Raw genomic sequence first — 24,248 nt, 5'->3', positions numbered from 1 at the left:
TTTTGAGGTCTGAAATTTGTTCTTGCTTGTGAAATTAAATCTAAATTGTGGGTGAAATAATTTATTATGAACCATGCTAAAATCTTTTGTAAATCATGTTTAGTGTGTTGTGAAACATCATCTTTAGTGAACTTTTCTTTAATTATATGTAGAAATGTTGAAAATAATGCGATTTCATTTCGTACTTTTGTATGTTTGGATGTTTCAGTTGGTGAGATACTTTGAAATTCTGTTTTTTCGAATATAGATATATAAGTATATATTATTGCAAAACTTCGTTGGTGAATATGGAGTTTGCTCTTTGTGAATTATGATATTGTATGCTTTTGATATATTCTAGAAATACTTTTGAAAATTCTAATTCAATATCATCTGTTTGATTTACATATTTACGATGGTCTGTATTGGGTGTGCTGAATTCTATGGTGTAGATTCCATATTGTTGTGTTAGGTTACATATGTCTTTCAAATAGTGTTCAAAAATTTGTCTTTGATTTTTACATCTGGGAATTCTGCTTTGCATGGACTGATTCCGGGTTCAAACAAATTTACGAGTAAGTTCTTGCAAAAATCATGTTGACCTCTATCATCGGGTGAATCTATAAAAAAGGGGTAAACTGCTTCGTCATCTGGACTATCATCACTTTGATTGTGGCTCATTTTTTCTTTTGATGACTGTTAATATATAGCTATCAATGTGTCTAATTGGTTGATTCCAGTTATACAGGTGTACTGGTTTGTGTTTGTATTGCTTTTTTATTCTTCTTTTTCCTCTTTTTGATGAATTTGAAGTTGTTTCTGAATCGGAAAAATATAATTGATTGTGAATGGGACAATCTTTATCAATTGATTCTTTTAATTTGTAGAGTTCATCTAAATTGCTGGCTTCTGATTCTGAAAATGCGTTTCTATTTTTTGAAAATCTTTTTCGTGTGATTTGTCTTTGTTTGTATATTATTTTTCTTTTTATTGTTAGCCGTTTTGTTCTAATGTATCCAACTGTTTGTGTATGAGGTGTGATTACAAGATCGTATTTTTTGTTATCTATTTCACAGTTGTGTAAAACGATTGTTTGCTTATTTCCTAGATTTTTGAATGACATAAGGTTTAGGATGAGGTATGCAAAAAGTTGTTAGGTATTTCAATTTTCTTAGACTGTCAGTCCTTACGGTTTTTCGGTTAGCTTAACCTGGGTCTTTTTATTTAGGGTTGGAGAGAAAAGTATATCAATTTCAAAGAATGATTTTTTACTTTCTCGTGGCTAGCTGGGACAACTTTCTCGATGAAGCTGGGACAACAGATGATTTGTGATTACTAACAATTTATTGTCATGCTACTAATTTTTATTTTCATTTTCAATAAATATTTTTCAAATATGTTTTATATAAGACTGCAGAAATTAAGAAAAAGATCTGAGATATTTTTATCAATCGTTATTGTACATTATTAATTTTGTTTAGCACCTGAAATGATCCTGAAGGTTTACTTCAAAATTTATGTTTGCAAATGAAAATCTAAATTCATTGCTAATAAGATTCTAAACACAAAAGTTTGTGTTGGCTTTTTCCGTACAATCATAAAACTAAATGGTAAGTTTCTATTTTGTCGTATGTCGTCTCTTGTCCGCAGTCTTTTTCCATTTCCGGGTAGTTCTATTATCGTTCGGAATATCGGCTCTGATCTATTGAGTCGTAGAGACATTTCAATTAAATTATTACCGTATAACATTTTGAAAATGTTTTGTCTAATTTCTAATCTATTTTTGGTTAGTTCTAAGCTATTAAGGTCTTATATGAGACTTATGGTCGCACCAGATGAGTTATGACCGATGTGGTTGACTCATAGAGTAATTTCGGATAGGGTACACCCTCTGCTCGTCACGCTATCTTATTTTCGGCCGGATAGATTCGTGCAACTTCTTTGTCTAATACCAATCCTAATCTTACTCTTATACTTACTAGTCTCAGGGTGTTTAACTAGTCTCTGCTAGGCTCAATAGACCTAAGGTATACTGGTTTATTGCGGCTGCTGAAGTTCTCTTGGAGAGGCAACTAAATTCTAAGTTAAATTCAAATCTCTCTGGTGCTGAAATTACAAGTAATTTCAGCACTTACAAATAAGTGGGTTGTTAGTTAAATGGATTATGATTGGTTAATATTAAATATTTTACAGTGGTAAAATATCCAATTTATCCAATTATAAAATGTTGTTCAGATCAGGTTCCAAATCTGAAAACATGAAAAATTCTGATTCAGACAGTGTAGATAAGAAACAGCTTCGACCCGCAGAAAAACTTCCGATTTGCTTAGTTTATCAGTATTCCGCAACAATCGAAAACGTAAAATTAGTTTTGAAAAAAAAAACTTTAAAAATGATTTAAATGGTAAGACATCCCCCAATGCAGTATCAAATTTATGCATTATTTTATTGCTTCGTTATACTTCAAATGAAGGAAGTGCAGTGGGGCCTAGGATGTTAGACGAAAAGCAAATTAGACTTGACCAAAAAAAATGAATTTAGACGTCGATGCAAAACCACGAATAGGATTTTAGACGTAATTGTTTTTTTTAACGTGTGTGAAATTTCTGTATTAACCACAATTAACTTTCGTTGATTTCGATCAAGTGTTGTGCAAATTTTTTTTGAAGAGTCAAATTTTCAGATGGTGCAATTGTAGATTTTATTCATTTCAAAGAAGTTTTTATTATGCTTGGAGTAACTTTTTATAAATCATTTTTAATAAAAACTTTGATATAAGCCTTTTTTGTGTTTGTAAAAGTTTGTTTCAAGCAATAAATTTAGTTATTTGTTGATTTTTGTCCAAAATGCTAGTATTGTCAAACAAACTTAGCGTCCAAGTTTCGTTTTCTTTCCGCCTAAAATTTGTCGTATCAGGATGAATCTTTTGATATCTCAAATGTTATCTCAGTTTTTAACAGTATTCTTTCTCGTGTCAGAACATATGTTTCCCAGACATTTATGTCCCAGCAAAAACAGTCCGAAATACTAAAATGTCCAAGACATTTGGTCCATAGACAAAAATGTCCCAAAACCGTCCGGGCTATTGCCACACTAGTTAATGACCGGATTATTTTGAAAAGCTCTCAATAAGAAGGATTAAATCGATAAGACCACGCAATTGTCCAGAAACCACATAGCGCAGCATATTAGAGACAAAATTAACACAGGACTCAAAACATTTTTTACATACCAACACAATTATTGCTTGATTGATAATGTTGCCAAACGTAGACACGAGATATCATAAATTCATTGTTTTTGCTCTTGAGTTCATGTTGACAATGGAAAGTCTTATGACAAATAAGAACAACGAATTGCTAGTTTATGATGCATTAGCATACTTCAAACATCGGATCCCAACAGACACCTCAATTTCATGGCGATTTGTTTTATCTACATGCAATGACCGTTTGCGTACCTTTCAAGATAAGGTCACTATCATAAATGATCACAGTCCCTTTCCCGAACCAGCCGATTTCGAAAAACGAAAATTCAGGACAGCTCTCAAAACAAGACCAGTTGTGGTAGATGAGCCACCACGTCAAGCAATTCTTTCCGTCCAAAGAAATATCAACAGAGAGACTGCAGCAGTAATTGCGAGCAATTCCGCCAACCAGAGGACGATTAACAGAGTAAAAAAAGAAAAACGGTCCAGTATGCAGGAACCCCAAATTTAACTGATTTCGACTTGCCAGTGTTGCTGAAAATGACCTACAATGGCGAGCGTTTCCTTCATTTTGACTCTGGACCTCATGATACCAAGCGATTAATGGTTTTCACCACTCTTCCAGGACTTGATCATCTCAGTGGCGCTGATAATTGGTTCTGCGATGGCACCTTTTCTACGGCCCCTAGTATGTTCTTTCAGATATGTTCTTTCAGGTAGCAGTCGAGGGAATTCTGATTTCTATTGTTTTTGCATTGCTTCCAGACAAGAAAGAAGAAACGTTTTTTTTTTCCTTTTGAGCTGCTTTGACAATGAAATTCACCGACGAGCCACCATTGATTTCAAAATAGCGGTCAAAAACGCGTTCAATTCAATATCCAAAATATTACAAGTTCAATACTGCTACTTCCAGAGAGCCAAAGCGTCTGGTGTTGCATTTAGTCTACTGGGTACAACTACAGACTGGATCTAGAATTCCACGAGCAAGTCCGAATCAATGTAGTTAAGCTTTTCCCATCCTATTCTCTTTTTGACTTCCCCTTTGTCTCAGTTTGAAACTTCATCGCTCGGCCAAAAGGGCTTGTAAATTTCAAATTGTTCTTGAAAGTTTAATATCACTTTGACTGTTCAATGGCTAATTGGTACGCATAAAATCTAATTAAAGAACGAGCAAAAAACCTCAAAAAAACAAAGCATTGAAGGTCACAAAGTCAAATCAAAGAAATTAATTTTGCAAAACAGTTTCGGACAATTTTGTCTGGGACATGAATGTCTGGTACAATTTTTTAATTTCGGACTGTTTTGTCAAGGACACAAATTTGTGCGACACATATGCCTATGCACCATTGTTTCTACGTTCATCATTTATCATAGTCTGAAACTAGCTATTGCACTCATTATCTCAACTCCAAACTCATGAGTTTGTTAGTCCATTGTTAAATTTTACATGCTACTTTTCTGCGCAACCAAAATCTATTAGCTCAGATATATGTTTTTTTTTCGGTTTTCGAATGCTATTACAAAATGTTGACGGAAGCTATGCTATCATTTTTAAGAAATATTATAGAAAAAGCATAATAATTTTTCTTAGTCTGGATTTTTTCCGAGTGGAATAAATACTTTCGCTTCTTGAAAATTTATAGACGAATGCAGATAAGAACATTTTAAACCCACTATCGACTCCCTGCGAAAATTTATTCGACGTACTATCAAGAAAGCACCTGCTTTTATTTTAGCTGTGTTTTATAACTTTCAAAAGTGCAAATTAGGCGGTGTTTTTGAATTATTTCAAGCGCGTTTTGAAAAACATTTATGCTTGGTGAATTTACTTTCACTCATTTTTTTTACTTGCCGAAGTATGCTACTCTGTCATTTTTGTCCGTGCATGAAGCTGATTACAATACTTCCCCCCTGATATAAGCCTTTGAGAGGGTGGCGTCCCTATGATGGGGAGACCGAAAGATCGGAAGAAAACCAATTTCAGCCAGTCAGAACAGGTTGTTCAAAAAATTCAAAGAAAACTCAAAAATAGCAAATTAAGCAAATAAATCCCGGCCATTAAAACTCAAATTGACTCATTGCAAAATAAGTCGACAATGAGTTGTCAAATACAATGTCAGATCTAGGCCGCCTTGGATAAAACTTACTAGTTAAATGTTACTGATTTAAAAAAAAGAAGAAAAAAAGTAAAATTGACTCGAAAACAGTTAAGTTTCATTCTCTGCTTATTTTAATTTTGTGCAAATGTCTAACAATTTAGAGTAGTTGAAAATTTTCCCGAACTGGGTCCTTCCATCGTGAGAACTGCTAACCTTTGTGAGAGATAAAAGTAACAAGTTGAGAACAGGTTGTGTTGTCGAACCATTCAGGACTTTGTCTTGATAAGAGCCGTCTTTGTAACCACTAAGTGAGATTTTATCCAACTAATTTGAATCTCTCTAAGATATAAAAAGGTTTGTTATTCATATGTCCTTTGTTTTTTGCTTACCCGTATCCAGTTTCAAGCATTAATATTCGATTATAATACAATTTTAGTACGAGACTTACTAAAATTGAGAAACAATATATTTTAATCAATTAATAATCGATTATAATCTCTCTTTTTAAAAACAAATTATAATTAATTAATCCATTATAATCGATGGTAATCGATTATTTATTCGTCTATTTTTCGATACAAACATAATCAATTATTATTGATTATAATCCATTCTTTTTATTCAAGTTTCCAATTTATTTGTTTTGCACAAAAATCCATTATAATCGATTATAATTGATGATAATCCCTTTTGTTTTTTGATTTTGTCTTCGAAATTGCATCTACATTGCTTATATTTTATGCTTTTTCTAGACATTGGTTTCTATGAAAAATGAGAAAAAGTTTTTAGAGTTTTCCAATCAATTCAAAGTTATAAGGTTTTTTTTTCAATTCTTCCCCATTAAAGTTATTTCGTGATGCATATTTGAGGCTTTTTTAACCAATAAAACATCAGCAAGAATGATTTAATTTCTTGATTGATTCGGAAGATTTATTTTTTATCTTCCACTAATATGAAAGGATCTTTATGAATTTTTTGTTTTGACGTAAGCTTTGTGTTCAGATGAACCAAAGTGTCCAAGAGGTCTCTCTTTGAGAGATTTTTTATTGAAATAAAAATATTAACCAATAAGAAGTAATTAAAATGGTGTTTTGAACTGACAACATTTTGGCAAAGTAAGAGATTATAATCGATAATAATCGATTAGAATAGATTATAAGGGTTTTTTGTAAGAACTATAATCAGTTATAATCGATTATAAAAGATTATAATCTCTTGGAAAATATCACGATTATAATCAATTATAAATCTTTTAAACACCTAATTTTGGTAATTATTATCAATTTTAATTATCAAAAATCATCAAATTTATTCGTTATAATCGATTACTTACGCCTAAACTTGGATGCGGGAGGTTTTGGGAAAGTGAAAGAGTTATATCATTAGGTTACACGTTTTAAAAATTATCTAAAGCATGAAGAAGTTTTTTTCGCTAGAATTTTTTACATGTAGAAGTTTTGGGTATCTATTATGTCTGTTTTGGGTAAGGTTTGTTATTCATATGTCCTTTGTTTTTTGCTTACCCGTATCCAGTTTCAAGCATTAATATTCGATTATAATACAATTTTAGTACGAGACTTACTAAAATTGAGAAACAATCTATTTTAATCAATTAATAATCGATTATAATCTCTCTTTTTAAAAACAAATTATAATTAATTAATCCATTATAATCGATGGTAATCGATTATTTATTCGTCTATTTTTCGATACAAACATAATCAATTATTATTGATTATAATCCATTCTTTTTATTCAAGTTTCCAATTTTTTTGTTTTGCACAAAAATCCATTATAATCGATTATAATTGATGATAATCCCTTTTGTTTTTTGATTTTGTCTTCGAAATTGCATCTACATTGTTTATATTTTATGCTTTTTCTAGACATTGGTTTCTATGAAAAATGAGAAAAAGTTTTTAGAGTTTTCCAATCAATTCAAAGTTATAAGGTTTTTTTTTTCAATTCTTCCCCATTAAAGTTATTTCGTGATGCATATTTGAGGCTTTTTTAACCAATAAAACATCAGCAAGAATGATTTAATTTCTTGATTGATTCGGAAGATTTATTTTTTATCTTCCACTAATATGAAAGGATCTTTATGAATTTTTTGTTTTGACTTAAGCTTTGTGTTCAGATGAACCAAAGTGTCCAAGAGGTCTCTCTTTGAGAGATTTTTTATTGAAATAAAAATATTAACCAATAAGAAGTAATTAAAATGGTGTTTTGAACTGACAACATTTTGGCAAAATAAGAGATTATAATCGATAATAATCGATTAGAATAGATTATAAGGGTTTTTTGTAAGAACTATAATCAGTTATAATCGATTATAAAAGATTATAATCTCTTGGAAAATATCACGATTATAATCAATTATAAATCTTTTAAACACCTAATTTTGGTAATTATTATCAATTTTAATTATCAAAAATCATCAAATTTATTCGTTATAATCGATTACTTACGCCTAAACTTGGATGCGGGAGGTTTTGGGAAACTGAAAGAGTAATATCATTAGGTTACACGTTTTAAAAATTATCTAAAGCATGAAGAAGTTTTTTTCGCTAGAATTTTTTACATGTAGAAGTTTTGGGTATCTATTAATAATCAATTCTCTCTTTTAAAAATTAAAGGATAAGTAACTATAATCCATTCTAATCGATTAGAATCAATTATTTAATTGTTTATTTTTCGATATAATTATAATCGATTATAATTGATTATAATCCATTATTTTTATTCAATTTTCTAGTTCATTAGTTTTGCTCAGAAACCCAATGAGATCAATTATAATTAAATCTAATCCCTTTTGTTCCTCCATTTTGTCTTCGAAGGTGCATCTAATTTGCTTATATTTTATGCTTTTTGTAGACGTTGGTTCTTATGAAAAATGAGAAAAAGTTTTTTTTTAAATTTTTTCAATTGAATCAAATTTATAAACCTAATTTATAAGACCGTCAGCTTGACAGTCGACAAATGTCATTTTACTCAAAATTAAGCTCGTAAAAAACAATTTTTGAACGTTTTCCTCAAAGTTTTTGAGATTGTACTCTTCTAAATTTTTGTTAGGTTGGGTAAGAGGCTTCATTTGATTTAAGTCTCCTATTTATTAGCTCAGTAGTTTAAGCATAATACTTGGTTATTTAAAAAAGCCAAAATGGCTTATTTGTGGGACAAAATTTTGGTTGCAATTGTGGCAAAAAAAATTGCAGCATTTTAATTTCGGTGAAGATATACTTCTGGTAGAAACATAACAATCAAAGAAAGCATCAGATTTTTTTTCTACATATATTTTTCTTTATCTATGAAATATCATCTTTCATTGCTCAGAATACAAGTCTATGTATATCAGAATAAAGCGCTGAAAGCTCAGATTAAAGCCCTTGGTTATACCTGGTTCACTTCTAAGTAAGAAATTGTCAACTATTCATATATATTCTGAAAAGTAACAATTTAAGAAGCTACTTTTAGGTTAGTTCCACTTCTATGTCAATGTTTTCCTTCCACTGTCCTTTACTAATCAATTCGCAATCTTCAGGAGTGGCTGGTAGTTTCTGTCCACTGGTCTCCGGGAGGAAGAAGCTGAGGAATGCACTGAGTAGGGCTAGTGACGTCATGAAAATGAGACTGGCCCCTGGTATGTAGGAGTTCAGCAGGTCCACAAAGGGAAAAGCCATCCCACAACACGGCAGAAAGCAGACGCAAAACCGACAGCTGGAATAAACAGTATATAAATATTCGAGTCAGTTAATACAAGGGACCGATTTAGACATAGCTTCCGTCTCGACCTCCAATCTAGGTGCCTAGGTCGGAAAAAATCGTTGTCGAGAAAAACCGGTTTAAAATTTTTGATTTTTCATCTAATTTCGAGCGAGTGAGTATTCTTATATTAGCTTATTTATGCTTAGTTTAAGCCTTAAAATTTTAGTTTTCTCAAATGAAGTAAGTTTTTGGAGTTTTTAGCTTCATTTTATTACTCAAATTATTACATTTTATTATTAATCAAAAACTTGAAAAATTTGGGAAAAAAATTTAAACTTTGATTTTTTTGTCTTCAAAAATTGCTTTCCAATTTGCATATTTTCCAATGACTGATGAAAATGCTTGAGCAGGGGCGGATTTAGAGGGGAGGGCGGAAGGGGCCGACGACCTCCCCCCCCCCCCCCCCCCCCCTCAGGGATTCGAACCCCTGCCGACCCAAAGGTTTCCCCCTTTGGTACTTTTAAGGAAATCTACTTTTGGTCGACCGACCCCAAAATTTTATATTATTAATTTTGAGGGGGAGCGCGCGCCAAAAAATAGCAACTTTTTTGTCAAACTTTTCAAAAAAGGGCCCAAAAACGGGCAATTTTTTTGTCAATTTTGGCCAAAACAGCGTCTTTTTAGTGCTTTAGGAGAGCTCGGAAAATCAATTGGTTCCCCCCGCTCGAGAAAACGACATTAATTTGAAAACAAAATTGGAAAAAAATGTTACAATTTTTCATGACTGGTCGGAACATTCTGTGCTACTGGCAAAATAACCAGCTATCCTTGTGAAAAGTTGCATTTAGGTGTGTCATTTAAAAAGCACACCAGTCTTTTGCCGCATTGAGCTGAAGCGCTCGAATTTGGGTCCTTCGCTTCGTATTGACACCGTTTCCCTGCATTCTTTTCCCCTATAAGGTAGTGAACATTCGGTACTGTTACATCAAGTTATGAAAGAGCATATATGGATGGATTGTTTGTTTTGACTACTCATAGGTTGTGCGTATCTTGCCTGTGGTGCGTGAGAGGGTGGGCATGGACTCGCCGAGGTAGAGGTAGATGAGTGCGAACACTCCTGTGACGAACAGCTTCGCGCAAGAGGCCGACACCAGAAGAACTAGTTTGTTGCCTAAATACAGAGAAGACAATAATATCTTGAAAACAGATTCTAGCAGATTTAAAACGAAGGGTTAGCTACAACCCGTCGAAAAATATAGGACTTGTTAAACTTGTACATCGATTTTGAAAAAACATAACTAGAGATTCCCGAAAAAATTATAAAGAAAAAACCTCCGCGTACACCTTACAGAATTGGCGCGATTATTAGATACTATTCTAGTGATTACAGCATATTACTGATTTATATCAGATATTTACAAAAACAAGAGAACCATCGCGAGTCATAAGAGACACACTTTGGGCTGGCAAAGCTCATTCAATGGTTTGATTGCACTATTGACCTATGACCTACCATTGAAGAAGTAGCACAACATGAGACATGCAGCACATAGAATTAGGCCTGAGATCAGAGTGGGTTTTCTGCCCATTCTGTTCACAATGAGCATAGTTAGAAGAGTTCCGGGCACCTCGAAGAAGCCTATCATGAATGTGAAGCTGTAGAGGTTGAGGTCGAACAGATCCTGGCCCATAGTCAGGGTATAATATAACACCATGGTTGCAGACCTAAAACGGAGATAAAAAGACGTTGACTATCTGCTTGAATCTTGACTCGGGCTTTGATTTGATGTGAGAGTTTGTCCAAAATAAAAAAAAATTATAAATATTTGCAAGAAGAAAAACTCGCTGCCGACTTCGGTTACAGTCTCTTGTAACATCTGTAATGACCCTTCGAACTCTTAGTTTATTTACATAGCTTCAAACTTCAAGCACCGTTTGAATGTTTGAACAATGGTTTACCAGACACAGCAGTGTATCATCAACCAGCGCCTCAATAGATGGTTCATGAAGATCAACTTCAACTTCATGTACGTGCTCATGTGCAGTTCCTCATGAGCTTCGTCCACATACTCCCTCCTCTTACAAGCCACTCCATCTTTGAAAAAATTCCAGTAGCTTCTCTCTTCTGGCTCCCGTTCAACTAACTCTCCCAGTTTGAGCTGGAATTTGGTGTCGAATTTCTTGCCTGTTCTCTTTTCCATGTTATCAACTGATCGTTTGAATTCTCGGAACTTCCGAGCTTTGATGAGCCATAGAGGACTCTCTGGAAGTAGGATCCTAAAGAAAAATCCTGCCATGATTCCCGGAGAACAGTTTTTGTAAATTAAATTTTGCAACCAGAAAACGGTTTGCTCTCACAGCGGATATTTCACAGCGGATTATTTTAAGGAACGGGTAGACGGTAGTGTCGCAATTTTTCAAGACAGGATCTAAGTTTAAGCTATTTTCAGAGTTTTCAAATATCCTCACGATTATTTCAAAAGCACTGCATTCTGTATGACCAAAAAACCGATATTTATATAAGCGTATGAAGCAACAGTGGAGTTCAATCCCTGCATGCAAAATTTTACGATACTTACAACCAGTAGAGCATGACTGGCATGCAGAACCACATGCCAGTGGTGGTGAAGATGCGCCAAGTGCGGATGAAATAAGCCAGTATAGTGTAGAAGGACATGCCAATCCCATACACCATGCCAGGCATGATACCCATCACATTCCTGTGGGAGGGAAGCACAGTCTCCAATCCTGCGAAAACATGGAACAGGCTCAATTCTACGAATGCAGAATGAGCACAGCTTCACTATTTCATTCGGGGACTTTCGGCAGGCAAGTTCAAATAAAATTGAAAATTTGGACAAATCCAACTCTTAAACAAAAAACCTATTTTTCCGCCGCTAACTTTTATGCCGGACGTTTTTAAGGAGTTTTGTAATTTTTTGGCAAAAATTAATTGTATTTTTGGTTTGTGCTAGTTTCTCAACATAGATTATTGGGTCGAAGGTGTTTATTTGAGAGTGCTTAACTCTCTACTAATTTATCCGAGATTCGTACTACTTTGCAAAAGAGATTGCAATGTAATTTACCGTAGGTGACAGCTAGAGGGTATTTGGCCATGTTAAACACAGAGATAATGAATCGGAGTCCTATGATGACCTGCATGTTGTTGCTGAAAGACATGGCCACGATGAAGGGGATCTCAATCAGAAACTGGATAGTCAGCACCCGCTTCCGACCAAACCTAAAATAGCGCCTCATTCTGACTAAAAGCACATAGTGAGAGATCAAAAAACAGCAGGATCTGCTGGCGTGTTAGTTATTGTAAACCGAACCAAATTCTTTTGGTGCGCAACTTCAACGATATCATGCTATGGTGGAACTAGAAGACAAGGAAGCTCCACGATTGAAAAGTTATTTTAATTGCAAATTCAAGGTTAAGTTTACTTTGTTTTTGAAGATCTAAAATGTTGGCGCTAACTCTTACGACTAATTTAAATTATCATTTCCTGAAACGCATTTTCAAAAATATATATTTTTTCGAAGATCATAAAAAATCGTCTGAGATGCATTTGATAAGAGCTGCGAAACTCCTATTTTTTCATATGACCTTATTACGAGAGTTTTCAATGGTTGATTAAGCTCGTTGTATCAAATGAAATACCTGTCGCCAAGATAGCCGAACAGGAAAGCGCCGATGCACTGTCCAAAAGCGAACGCAGACTTGTCGATTCTGCGGTAGAACTCACGCCCACAGACTAATCGGAACTAAAGAACCAATTAAAGCAAAAGTTTTAGAACCCCATCTGATGTATGTAAACCTGGCGAAACTATTCTGAATTAATGGACTCAAGCAAAAAAAAAAGCCATACTATTTTAAAAAGACATAATCATAAGGTCCATCTACAAAAAGGTTATGTAATCTAAAAACTGTTTAAATAGTTTTTATAATTATTATTTTTGAAATAATATGTCTTCTTAATTTAATTTATGCTTGAGTCGTCGGTTGCCAACTCATTCAGTTAAAAGTATAGGGCTCAGGTTTCAATTTCAGAAAACCTGAAATTACAGATAACTTGTTAATTGTTTTGAGGCGACCTTCAGTACCTCACTCTAGTTTATCTATTTATCTATATCTCTATGTATAATCATATCTTAGATCTCATTTAGTGCAGTAAATTGTTCAAGGACACTGTCGACCAGTCTATATGTTTATCAACTACGTTTTTTGCAAGATCTGTTGCAAAAGCCTGAGGTAAAAAAATTCAAGTTGTTAAAAAGGACTCTCTAAAACATATTCAATTCTGGAAGCTCTAAATCCATATTCTCTATTCTATTCTTTTTAATATTTATTCAGTTTTTACATTCAAGTTTTCCCTTTGCAACCTAAGGATGAAGACAGGACTGACCTACTCGGAATCCCTTCATGTTAGGTCAAATCATTGGTTAATCCGCCTTTCCTTTGGGAGGCATGGGTGGGACAATTTTCTTGGCCATAAGCTTAAAAGATAACATTTCGCCAGGGGAGGTGTTAGTGGCTCGTGCTAATCTAGTGGACGAACCGTATCCTAAACCCGAAGCTCCGGGACCGTCAGAGGATGCAACAGAGGCTGCCAGTAGAGATCTTAGAAAAGCAGCTGCGAACAGGCGAATGTACAAATAAAATGCGGAGAGGAGACGTAAAGGTCCTCGGATAGGACACGGTTGGTGCCAACATGAGGCAGAAGCGCGTCTGAAGTCGAGACTCTTTTTCTCGTTAGGCAATGAGGGGAAAAAGGGGTTCGTCGATTCGTACCCACACTTGGACCTCAATTCGTGCTCGTTTATCGACTTTCATAAGATATGCGAGGATCTATTTAAGGCTGAACGGGACTATACTGTTGAGAGGATCAAAATGTACTATACAGTTTTCATACAAGAAGATGACTTGTTTTATTCCTTTTATTCAGGTCGCAGCGCACAAACTGCCTTGTGTAATTGGCCTATAGAACAGGAAAAAGCCACGCTTGAAGACCTATTTATTGGTCGTATTAGGGACATTGATGTACAAAGTCAGTTAATCAAGGCAAAAGTTAACCTCGAAGACACATTGCAAGTAGCGTTAGAAAGTGAAAAAGGGCGAAAACTTCGGAACAATTTCAAAAATTGCTCTCGCACAACCAATCGACAACACCCAATACTAACTCCATACGGATCAAGTAAGAACCTACATCCTCGGTACAACAGTTCCGTAACCCATCAAAGATTGGCCGAGGGGGAGGTCATCATCGGTCTAACCAACGCCCAAGTCAGTCAAAATCTTGTTACTTCTGTGTGTGGCAATCCGTTTACATTGGAACATTGTCGGTCGTGTCCGGCCAGAGAGGCCACGTGCAATGCCTGCAAAAAGAAGGGACATTTTGCTAAGATGTGCAAAACCACAAAGCGCCGAGTCAACATGATACAACAAGAGCAGCTGCAACTGGCCCAAGAATGTGATTTCATAGACGTAGGAGAAGATAGCGAACCGGACTACCGTGTTATGGCCATCGATGTGGTGCAAATCAACAGTGTGGAACTCCTTAGGGCAGATGGAGGAAAACCCTAATTCGCTTGACGAATCACAGCCCGTTATGCAAATTGGATATGGTAGACCTGATGTTTTTGAGAAATTGTCTCCGACCTTACATCTCATCGGTAAGTCTCGCAATGAATACCTCTCAGATCAATAACTCTAGTCTCAATAATTCGACCTCATCGTTCAATACTATCGACTTAGCTAAAAGTACTCTTGAACGAGCGACTCTCTTAAACTGTGTAGAAAAATATAGTGCATCCTCCCCAAATTTTCGTGCTTCCAGTCAACAACGATCCGCGCCCTCGATGTCCGGATCAGCAAACCGACCTAGAAGGATCGATATGATACGCGCATGCAACAAGGCCAGGTTCAGAGACTCCAAAGACCGCTTTGGAATTGCACGAGGACAGACTACTAAAGAAGGACTGGCCAAACAAATGCCGGAGGCAGAGATTGGCCAAATAGCCCGACAACACGCTGTGGTTCAGGTGGGGATCCATGCTATCAACGGTCACAAACTTCTCGTCAAGCGGGATAAACGACAAGTTGTTGGACTCCCGGGCCTTTTCAATGTGGACTTACTTGCAGAGCTCACTGGGGAGGATCCGTTTCTGGGACCAATGCGAACGGCAATCGTCAAAAAGGACGTACAATCGTTCAACAAGTTGGGGGCATACATGGCACAATTCTGGCTCAAAAGCATGTAAATTAGAAAAACTAATTTTAGAAGTTCCTCTAAGAGTCGAAATCTTTCGAAAAATTATTGATCGAAACTCTGGAAAACCTCTGTTCAAATTAGCTAAGATCAAGATTGTTCGAATTACGGATAACACGTACACTGCTGACGAGGGAAAAGTATATCGGAAAAATCACATTAGCCTTAGACGAAACTTAAATGATCGCGAGTTTTCAGACTGACCAGGCACGATTGGTGAGAAGATTTAGAGACGGATTGCCCCGAGACCAGCGTCACAAAGGACCACGTCCACAGCATTGCGTCAGGTCAGTGAATCTGTGAGAGGTACGGTGGGGGACCTCACGGCGGAATCATCGAGTGAAGATTCAGTTACGGCTGGACCATCTCTCAAGCTAAATGAGATCTCGGGAACTACGCCTCCGCAGTCACATCAGCAGCCAGGGTAGTCTCAGATCGTTTCTCCTCCACCGGAGACGCCAGCACACGTTGAGTCAGAGGCATTATCATCTGCACCTTCAGAGACTCCTACTCAAGAGACTTCCATTCAAGAAGCGCCACAGTCGTTTTCTACCGTAATCCAAGGTGACGTCGCTACAGAGCCGAGCAACAACGATCAGGGGACAGGCGAGTCGAACAGGTTGTCCGGACGGTTCAAGAAGCCCACGAGGTTTTTCGGCGATCCTCCAAGCCATTCTGTTAAGAGTGTTGAAATTCAAACACCCAGGAGCAAATCACACCGCCGAAATCAAGTCAACAGAATCACCCTACTCCGCTCGCCCTGATTAGATGCGAAGGATGCTCTTCATTTTTTCCTCGGACTAAGGATCAGGTCACCCCATTGAAGAAAACGCGGTTTGCAGAGCCAGAAAAAAAAGAGATTAAAAAAAATGAAAACTCAAGCGAAACTTCTGTGAACTTGCTTTACAACTATTTAACGAATAAGTTTGCTAGTTGCTAAAATTCTCTTCTTTCTTTTGATGTTTGTGTCAAACTTGATGTACGATGCTTATTATACTTCTGTCTAAGTCAAAAGTCAAAATTTGTTCTTTGACAAGTTTTCTCCAAGTGTGGGAGATGTCATAAAGCGACCTTCGGTAAATCACTCTAATTTATCTATTTATCTATATCTCTATTTATAATAATATCTTAGAACTCATTTAGAGCAGTTAATTGTTCAAGGACACTGTCCACCAGTCTATATGTTTGTCAAGTACGTTTGTCGCAAGATCAGTTGCGAAAGCCTTCCGGAAGCTCTAAATCTATATTCTCTATTCTATTCTTTTCATATTTTTTTCAGGTATTAATTCACTATTCAGTTTTTAAGTTCAAGTTTTCCATTTGCAACCTAAGGGAAATGTCAATTGTAATAAAAAAAATATCATTTTCAGGCGGTTACATTTTGGGTGTCATATAAACTTACAAATCACACCGGAAAATTTACTGCCAGGATTCGACCCCCTGCCGACCTAAAGGGTCCCCCCTTTTTACTATTTTGAGATATCCAATTTTGACTGGCTGACCTTAAAGTTTTTATAAAGGCGCCCTCGGCGCCAATCTCTACTAATTTTGAGGGGGGAACGTGTGCAGAAAAAACCCGATTTTTTTGTCGAAACGCCGTGTTTGGCCTTTTTTCATAAATTTGCCTGACGCGCAGAAAATTTGGTCAAATTAGGGTTTTCATAGTGTTTTGGGAAAGCTCAGAAAATATCAATTGGGTCGACCTAAAAAAAAAGGTCGACAAAAACTTTAAAATTTTTTCGAAAATCCGCCCCCTCCTCGAGAAATCCTGGATCCGCGCCTAGTGCCAGGTATTTAGAATAGTTTATGAGATAGCTTAAACTTTTGGCATATCGATTCATTCGTTATCGTGAGTAATTTCCTTGTAAAAGTGTCAACTGGTCGTTTTGCAAAAAATTGGGCAAATTAATAAATAAATTTACTTCAGCAAACAAAAGCTATTTTGCAAAACTCGGTTTGTTTACCTCCGAGACAACTGAGTCTTCCACGTTATCTGGCATGAACTCGTAGCCATGCATCTCGTCACACTGGCTATACTTGGCTTCACTCAGAACTTCCGACTGGCCGGGTTCCCGGAGTAACTCCGTGACTGATTTGTCCATTAGTTCCGCCTCCCGGATGAGGGCGATAGGGTCTGCATTGAGGGCAGAACAGCCGTTGTCATTCTCTGAGCCCACTCCCTTACAGCCGAACTTATCAGGATCTGAAAAACTATTTATATAATTACAATCTTAGAAAAGTATTTATAAAAACTATAAATATTTTGAGGAAAGCTTTTGTCCAAAAAGAACTTGTTGCATTTCATAGACAGATGGTTAGATTCCGATTCTTAATTTTTCAAATCGAGTTTCAATTTGTTCATCATTATAAACAAATTGAAACTCGATTTGAAAAATTAAGAATCGGAATCTAACCATCTGTCTATGAAATTTGCATATTCAAAAACTTTTTAAAAGATTACTTCGAAATCCGTCCATTATATGCCATTTGCGTCAGATATTTACTCAAAACCAACTTCTAAACATTTACAAAACTCATATTCAACCATATATTAGAATGATGAAATGATATATGGAACTGCTAATAAAACCACAACATTGAAAAACATCAAAAAAACGGATACTTCGAAATTGACTTAATTTGCGAAAACAGAAAGTCTCCGAAATCTTAGGACAATTAGGTTCTGTTGCGTCAGGGAGTTGCATTCTTATGGTTTATTGTTCCGACTTTTGTAGCAAAAGTAACGGAATAATTGTGCTCGGCGTGGTTTTTTTTCTTAAGACAAATTTCGACTTTTTAACTAGCCATTTTTGACGAAATTTTTTTATACTATTCAAAAATTATTGTTGCCCAGAGCTTGCTTTTCTTAGGATTATGGCGGTTTAAAGGTTGCCAGTTTGACCAATTTGGGGAAATTAACGCGCGATATATGTTTCGCTATAATGTTTCAGCGGAGATTTAATTCATCTTAGAAATTGTTCCAAATTGGTTGAAGGAAGCTCATTTACCATAATTGATTTGTTAAAAGGAGCAAAATTTATCACTTTGTACTTTATATGGCGTGTGGTGGGGGATGTTTTCACAATAAACCTCAAACTTTTAAAAAAAAAACTTTAATTTAATTTTATTACATTTAATTTTCATGTTATTACTGCTCCATAGACCTTAAAAGGCAATGGAACACTCAGGGCTTTGTCTTGATAGGAGCAGTCTTGCTGAATTTACTGGCTAAAATGATAAAGAGACTGCACCCATACTTACTAAACAATGAACTAATCAGCGATCAAGAACTTCTCGAATAGCAAACTTAAATTCAGGTTGCAAAACCCAGAAAAATGACGAGACACAATACGAAAACATTCAAAAATAGGATTCGTTCATTAGTAAATAACTTCTATGCTTTAAACAAAAAATTACTTATAAAATTCCTGAATCGTCAAAACAGTCAACTAAATTCAGTTCTGAATCGCTCACCTGAATCGCATACAGTTCTGAATCGCGTACATCTGTGATAACGATTTTTCGATGAAAATTTTTTGTTAGTCAGAAATTCAACTGGATTTTTTGTGGTTCACTCATAAAGACACCCCTCGATAAATAATTAACTAGTTTGTATGATTTTCTTCCACAATGTTTTTTTTTTGTAATGAGTTTTGTTAATGTTAAATGGTATTCGAGTCAGTTCCCTTCTTGAAAACGGATTTATTAATATTTATTTCGGATTTTCCTCCAGCCTAAGAGAAAGTATTTGCGCTTCATTCTTTTCTCGAATAATTTTGTTCTACATTTTCCAGCTCCAAGCATTTTTGAATCATAATATTTTCAGTTTCAGTTGAAGTCGTCTGTACGTGCGGACCAAATATTTTTGTTTGACATGAAAATCCCTTTTGTTTTTTTTTTATGGGTGGGAGTGGACATGAAAGAAAATTTTTATAATGTGTTTTCTCAATTGTTTTTTTAAAATTATTATTATCATTAATTACCATTGAAAAACGTTCCAAAAATGAGTGCCTGTGGCGTCTGGTTGAACTGGGGATGGTCCAGTCCTGGAACCTTGCACTTGTGGGGAATGTGGGCTGCTCCAAACACTGGCCAGATAAGATTTCCCCCGTCCTGCAGCGACACTATGATCACGCCCATGAACATCAATGAGTGCCACCAATTCAAGTAGCCTGTGTTTTTAAATAGCGCAACTTATTGAAGTAACAAGAGAGAAAGTTTCATGTCACATCTGATTTTTTCTCTAGTGGCCAAAAATAAACAAATTTTTGATTTACTCCGCACAAAAAGAGGCCCACTAGAACGACATTTTAAGAGTCAAACCATGTATTAAAGCCCTTTTAGTTTTAGCCTGGACTAAGCTTTTTCAGAGAATTGAAAACATTTTCGAAATTTTGGTAATATTAAGCTAACGCTAGACACCAAGACAAATTTTTCAATTTTTTTTGTAATCTGAATCATCGTTGAAAGGTTTTTAAAATTAAACCATGCCTAACCCCCTACTTTGGAAAAACACACTCCGCGCTATAGTTCCTTCCCATTTCGTTAAGTGGTTGAAACAATAAGTTCGGACTGTCAATTTAACTCTCGCTAGAAACAAAACCAAAATAAAAAGTTTTTTAATGAAAAGAATTAGGACCCGAGAATCATGCAATCAAGTGTAAAAAGCATATCTCTTCTGACCTGTTGTCTTGGCAATTTCAGTGAACATCTCCTCCATTTCAGTCACGTCATCTTCACTCATCTTCTTCTTATTCATCCGTTTAGTATCAATCGCTGAAACTAAAACACAGATATAGAAAGTGACTTAAGGGAAACGACATAATGAAAAAATGACATAACTACATATTGCAAAATGACATAAGGATTACAAAAAAAGGTTGCTGGAAAAGCTGGTTGAAAGACAAGATTCCAATTACAACAAGTTTTCAAAATTTTCATTTTTCCTGCTCTGCATTTTTTGGTGTGTGCGGAAAAAGAAATAAGAGGCTTAAATCTCGGTGAGATTTTGTTTTTTAACATCTTTGTTTTTGATGTTCTTAGACATTTGCATCTGAGGCCCAGTAACTTCCTTCGTAATAATATTGCCGAACAAACTATTTAGCTGCAGCAAGCAAAATTTTCAAATTAAAACATTCTTAGCTGAAAAAAAGTAAAATATTTCATGTAGTTTTGTCAACAATTTTTTTTCGGAGTTTGGAGATTTGGAGACTTTTTGTTTTGTTTTCAGAAAGTGAAGTTTTTTAGAAACAACTTTTGCCTAGTATTTTTTGATCAATTTTCTATGACAGTGCAGCCTTTAGCCAGCGTACTTGTTTTTCTCTTCTTATGTCAAACTGTGCCAATTTCAACCTTTCAGTCATACGATGATTTGGTTACCCTAAAGTTAAGATGTTGGTGATCAAAAACTAAACATTCAGTACTTACAAATTAAAAAGCGCTTAAAATGGTCTACTTGAATGAAAGTGTTTGACCATTTCCTTAATTAAACACAGAATAAAAAGAAAATCATTTTGGAAATATTTAAAATTTAATTAAAATTTCGATTTGTTGAACCATATTTTTTTGCACGATGGCTCAACAAACGTTTTTAAGAAAAGCTTTGAGATGCCTTAATAATCGATTAAATTTGTACAAAAAACACAATTACATAATGCAAGCCTAAGACTGCTATCCTATATCAGGGAAAAGTCGTGAATAGTCCTCCGACTGTCCTTTAAATGGCCTTGAAAAGTTTTTATTGAAAAAAATAATTAAAAATTATGAGTTTTGGGCTGAAAATATCAAAAATGAAGTTTGAAATTTGGGTTTAAAATCGAGTTAATACGACCATTTAACTAGTCTCAATTCAATTTGGAACAATTTTCTATGATGGATAATTCTCCACGCATAAATTGTTCACTCTGAACTTGCAGTAGCAAATTATTAAACGAGCAGTTTACTCTTCGTTTTAAATGAGCAGTTGACTCTTCATTTCAGCAGAACCGTAAAGCTAGGTTAGTTCTCAGGCTGAGGCGTTCGACTTATGTTTCGGCCAATACAACCCAAATGGCTATTTTTCAACAGTCTCCATAGAACAAAAATGTGTTCGATAGTGTTCGACGCCCGATTTTTCGCCTAATTTGAAGCAAGATTTGAGCGGCTTGAGCGGTTTTTTTAGACGATTGCGCTCAAAAGTTTGCTTCATTCTAAGCGGTTTCTCAAGAAAAAAACGCACAAAACCGCGCAAGATTTGAGCGGTTTATTTAGAAAAACCGGTCAAAAACTTTTCAAATCTTGCGCGATTTTTGAGCGTTTTTTAGATAAACCGCTCAGAAACCGATCACATTCGAAATGATTTTCTCCAGTCTTTCCCTTTTGAGGTTAACTTCTCTTCGGTCTCGCCGATTACTGTTATTTTTCTTTCGGTTGCGCCGATCTCGGTTAACTCTTTTTCGGGCGGGCCGGTCCCAACCAATTTTTGACCATGCCACGACTAATTTTCTACCGCAGCCACCAATTTTTCGACCAAGCCGGGGCTAATTTTTTGACCACTGCTACTAATTTTTCGACCGCCCCGAACATTTTTGACCTAACCGCGACTAAATTTTTGACCATCGCAACCAATTTTTTGACCGCTGCGGCTAATTTTTTGACCATGCTGGGTTTATATTTTTGACCGCCGCGACTAATTTTTGACCACCGCATTTAATTTTTCGACCCCTGCTACTAATTTTTTTGACCGCTGCGACTAAATTTTTGACCATGCCGCTACTAATTTTTCTACCATGCCGCGACTAATTTTTCTACCATGCCGCGACTAATTTTTTGTTCGCCGCGACTAATTTTTCGACCGCCGCGACCAATTTTCCTCCGGTCTTGCCGGTCGCAGTTAACATTCCTTTGGTCGCGCAAGTCGCGGTTAACTTTCCTTCGGTGGCGCCGGTCGCGGAAACAATGCCTCAGCGCGCAAAGTTTGGAAATACCAAACTTTGGTCGCGACTGAAAATGTCCAATTTTAGTCGCGGCAGTCTGGAGATATCAAAACTTGGTCTCGACCGTCTGATTATAAAAACAACAATATCGACTCGGGTTCTCAGCGTCATTTTCCCGGCTTTTTGATGGTTTTAATCGCTTTTTGTTTTAAACTGCTCAAAAATCGCTCAAATCTTGCGTGAAAAACCGTTCAAAAACCGCCGCAAAAAATAATGGGCTTTTGAGCGGTTTCTTAAAGCAAAAATTGAGGGGTTTGAGCGGAATTTTCAAAAACCGCCCAAACCGCCCAAACCCTTCAAAATTTTGGCGGTTTTTGAGCGGTATCTCCACTCGGGCGCACAAGTGCTAACTCGAACAAAGAAAAAGTATGTTCGACTGAGTTAGTCCCAAGTCTGCTATTTTTAAAACGACTTCACCAAAAGGACAAATCTGTTTGACTGTCTTCGTCCCAAGCATGCTAAGTTTCAACCGACTCGACCCAAACTGGCTATGTTTCGCGCCACTTAACCAAGGAAAAAAGCGTTCAACTGTGATCGGCCCAAGATTGCTATGTTTCGACCGACTCGACCAAAAGAAAGAAAATGTTCGACTGTGTTCGACCCAAGCATGCTATGTTTCGACAGACTCAATTTAAACTGGCTGTTTCGACCGCCTCGAACGAATTTAAAAAAATGATCGACTGTGTTTGACCCAAACGTGCTAACTTTCCATCGACTCGACCCAAACTGGTTATGTTTTGACCGACTCCACCCAAAGAAAAATGTGTTCGACTGTATTCTACTGTTGAGTGCTATCTTACAGCCAACTCGACCAAAGGAAAAAAAGTAATCGAATGTATTCTGCTCATGAATGCTATTTTTCGACCGACTGGACCAAGCGAAAAAAATTTTCGACTGTTTCCGACACAAGCATGCTATGTTCCGACCGACTCGACCCAAATTGACTAACTTTGACCGACTGGACTAAAGGAAAAATGTATTCGACTGTGTTTGCCTCAAGCAAGCTATGTTTCGACCGACTCGACCAAAAGAAGGAATATTTGACTGTGATCGACTCAATCGCGCTTTTGAAGTGACTCAAATTGGGGTGACTCAAATCAAAATGGCTTTGTTTCGACGGACTCGACCCAAACTGGCTATCTTTTGACCGACTCAGCCAAATTGAGAAAACTCTTCGACTGTGTTCGACCCAATCTCGCTAAGTTTCGACCAAATCGACCCATACTGGCTATGTTTTGAACTTTTCGACCAAAAGAAAAATGTGTTCTACTGTGTAACGTCCAAGATTGGTATGTTTCGACCGAACCGACCAAAGGAAAGAAGTGTTCGACTGTTTTCAACACAAGCATGCTATGTTTTGACCTACTCAAGCCACACTGGCTAGTTTTGACCTACTGGATTAAAGGAAAAAATTGTTCGACGACTATGTTCGACCCAAGCCTGCTATTTTTCGAGTGACTCCACCAAAGAAAAATATCTTTATTCTAAATACCGCCTCGAAAAATATGTTTGACTGTATTCGGCCCAAAATTGCTTTTTTTCGACCGACTCGATCGAATCTAAAAAGTGTTCGACTATCTACGATCCAAGCGTGCTATGTTTGGCGACCGACCAGACCCAAAATGGCTATGTTTCGATCGCCTCGAACGAAGTACAAAAGTTTTCGACTGTTTTCCACCAAGGGTGCTATAATTCGACCGAATCGACCCAAATTGGCTATCGAACAAAGTAAAAAACTGTTCAATTGTGTCCGACCCAAGCGTGCTATGTTTTGACTGACTCGACCCATACTGGCTTTAAACTGAACGACTCGACAAAGGAAAAAGTTTTTCGACTGTGTTCGGCAGAAGATTTCTATGTTTCGACAGACTTGACCCCAGCTGGCTACATTTCGACCGCCTTGAACGAAGCAAAAAAGTGTTCGACTGTTTTCCAGCTAGGCGTGCTCTATTTATTTCGACCGACTCAACTCAAACTGGCTATGTTTCCACCGCCTCGAATGAAGTAAAAAAAG

At 36.3% G+C, this 24,248-nt stretch overlaps 1 protein-coding gene across 1 annotated transcript in view; it reads right to left on the bottom strand.

Moving 5' to 3' along the window:
• Nucleotides 1-8,584: 8,584 nt before the first annotated feature.
• LOC134856703 (solute carrier family 22 member 13-like) overlaps nucleotides 8,585-24,248 on the bottom strand; it is a 33,639-nt gene continuing 17,975 nt past the window's right edge. Inside the window, exons 2-11 of the mRNA XM_063872974.1 lie at nucleotides 19,944-20,042; nucleotides 19,244-19,432; nucleotides 17,225-17,463; nucleotides 12,653-12,756; nucleotides 12,078-12,232; nucleotides 11,571-11,739; nucleotides 10,951-11,268; nucleotides 10,505-10,716; nucleotides 10,046-10,162; nucleotides 8,585-9,003 (exon numbers count right to left, since the gene is read on the bottom strand). Of these exons, the coding sequence (XP_063729044.1) occupies nucleotides 8,939-9,003; nucleotides 10,046-10,162; nucleotides 10,505-10,716; nucleotides 10,951-11,268; nucleotides 11,571-11,739; nucleotides 12,078-12,232; nucleotides 12,653-12,756; nucleotides 17,225-17,463; nucleotides 19,244-19,432; nucleotides 19,944-20,019 (1,644 nt within the window). The 5' untranslated portion in view covers nucleotides 20,020-20,042 and the 3' untranslated portion in view covers nucleotides 8,585-8,938. The remainder of the gene's footprint in view (nucleotides 9,004-10,045; nucleotides 10,163-10,504; nucleotides 10,717-10,950; nucleotides 11,269-11,570; nucleotides 11,740-12,077; nucleotides 12,233-12,652; nucleotides 12,757-17,224; nucleotides 17,464-19,243; nucleotides 19,433-19,943; nucleotides 20,043-24,248) is intronic.

The sequence above is a fragment of the Symsagittifera roscoffensis genome, chromosome 1, assembly GCF_963678635.1.
Source record: "Symsagittifera roscoffensis chromosome 1, txSymRosc1.1, whole genome shotgun sequence".
In the NCBI taxonomy this organism is placed as follows: domain Eukaryota; kingdom Metazoa; phylum Xenacoelomorpha; order Acoela; family Convolutidae; genus Symsagittifera; species Symsagittifera roscoffensis.
The sequence above is the reverse complement of the archived record's forward strand: the minus strand, read 5'-3'. Positions and strand labels throughout refer to the sequence as shown.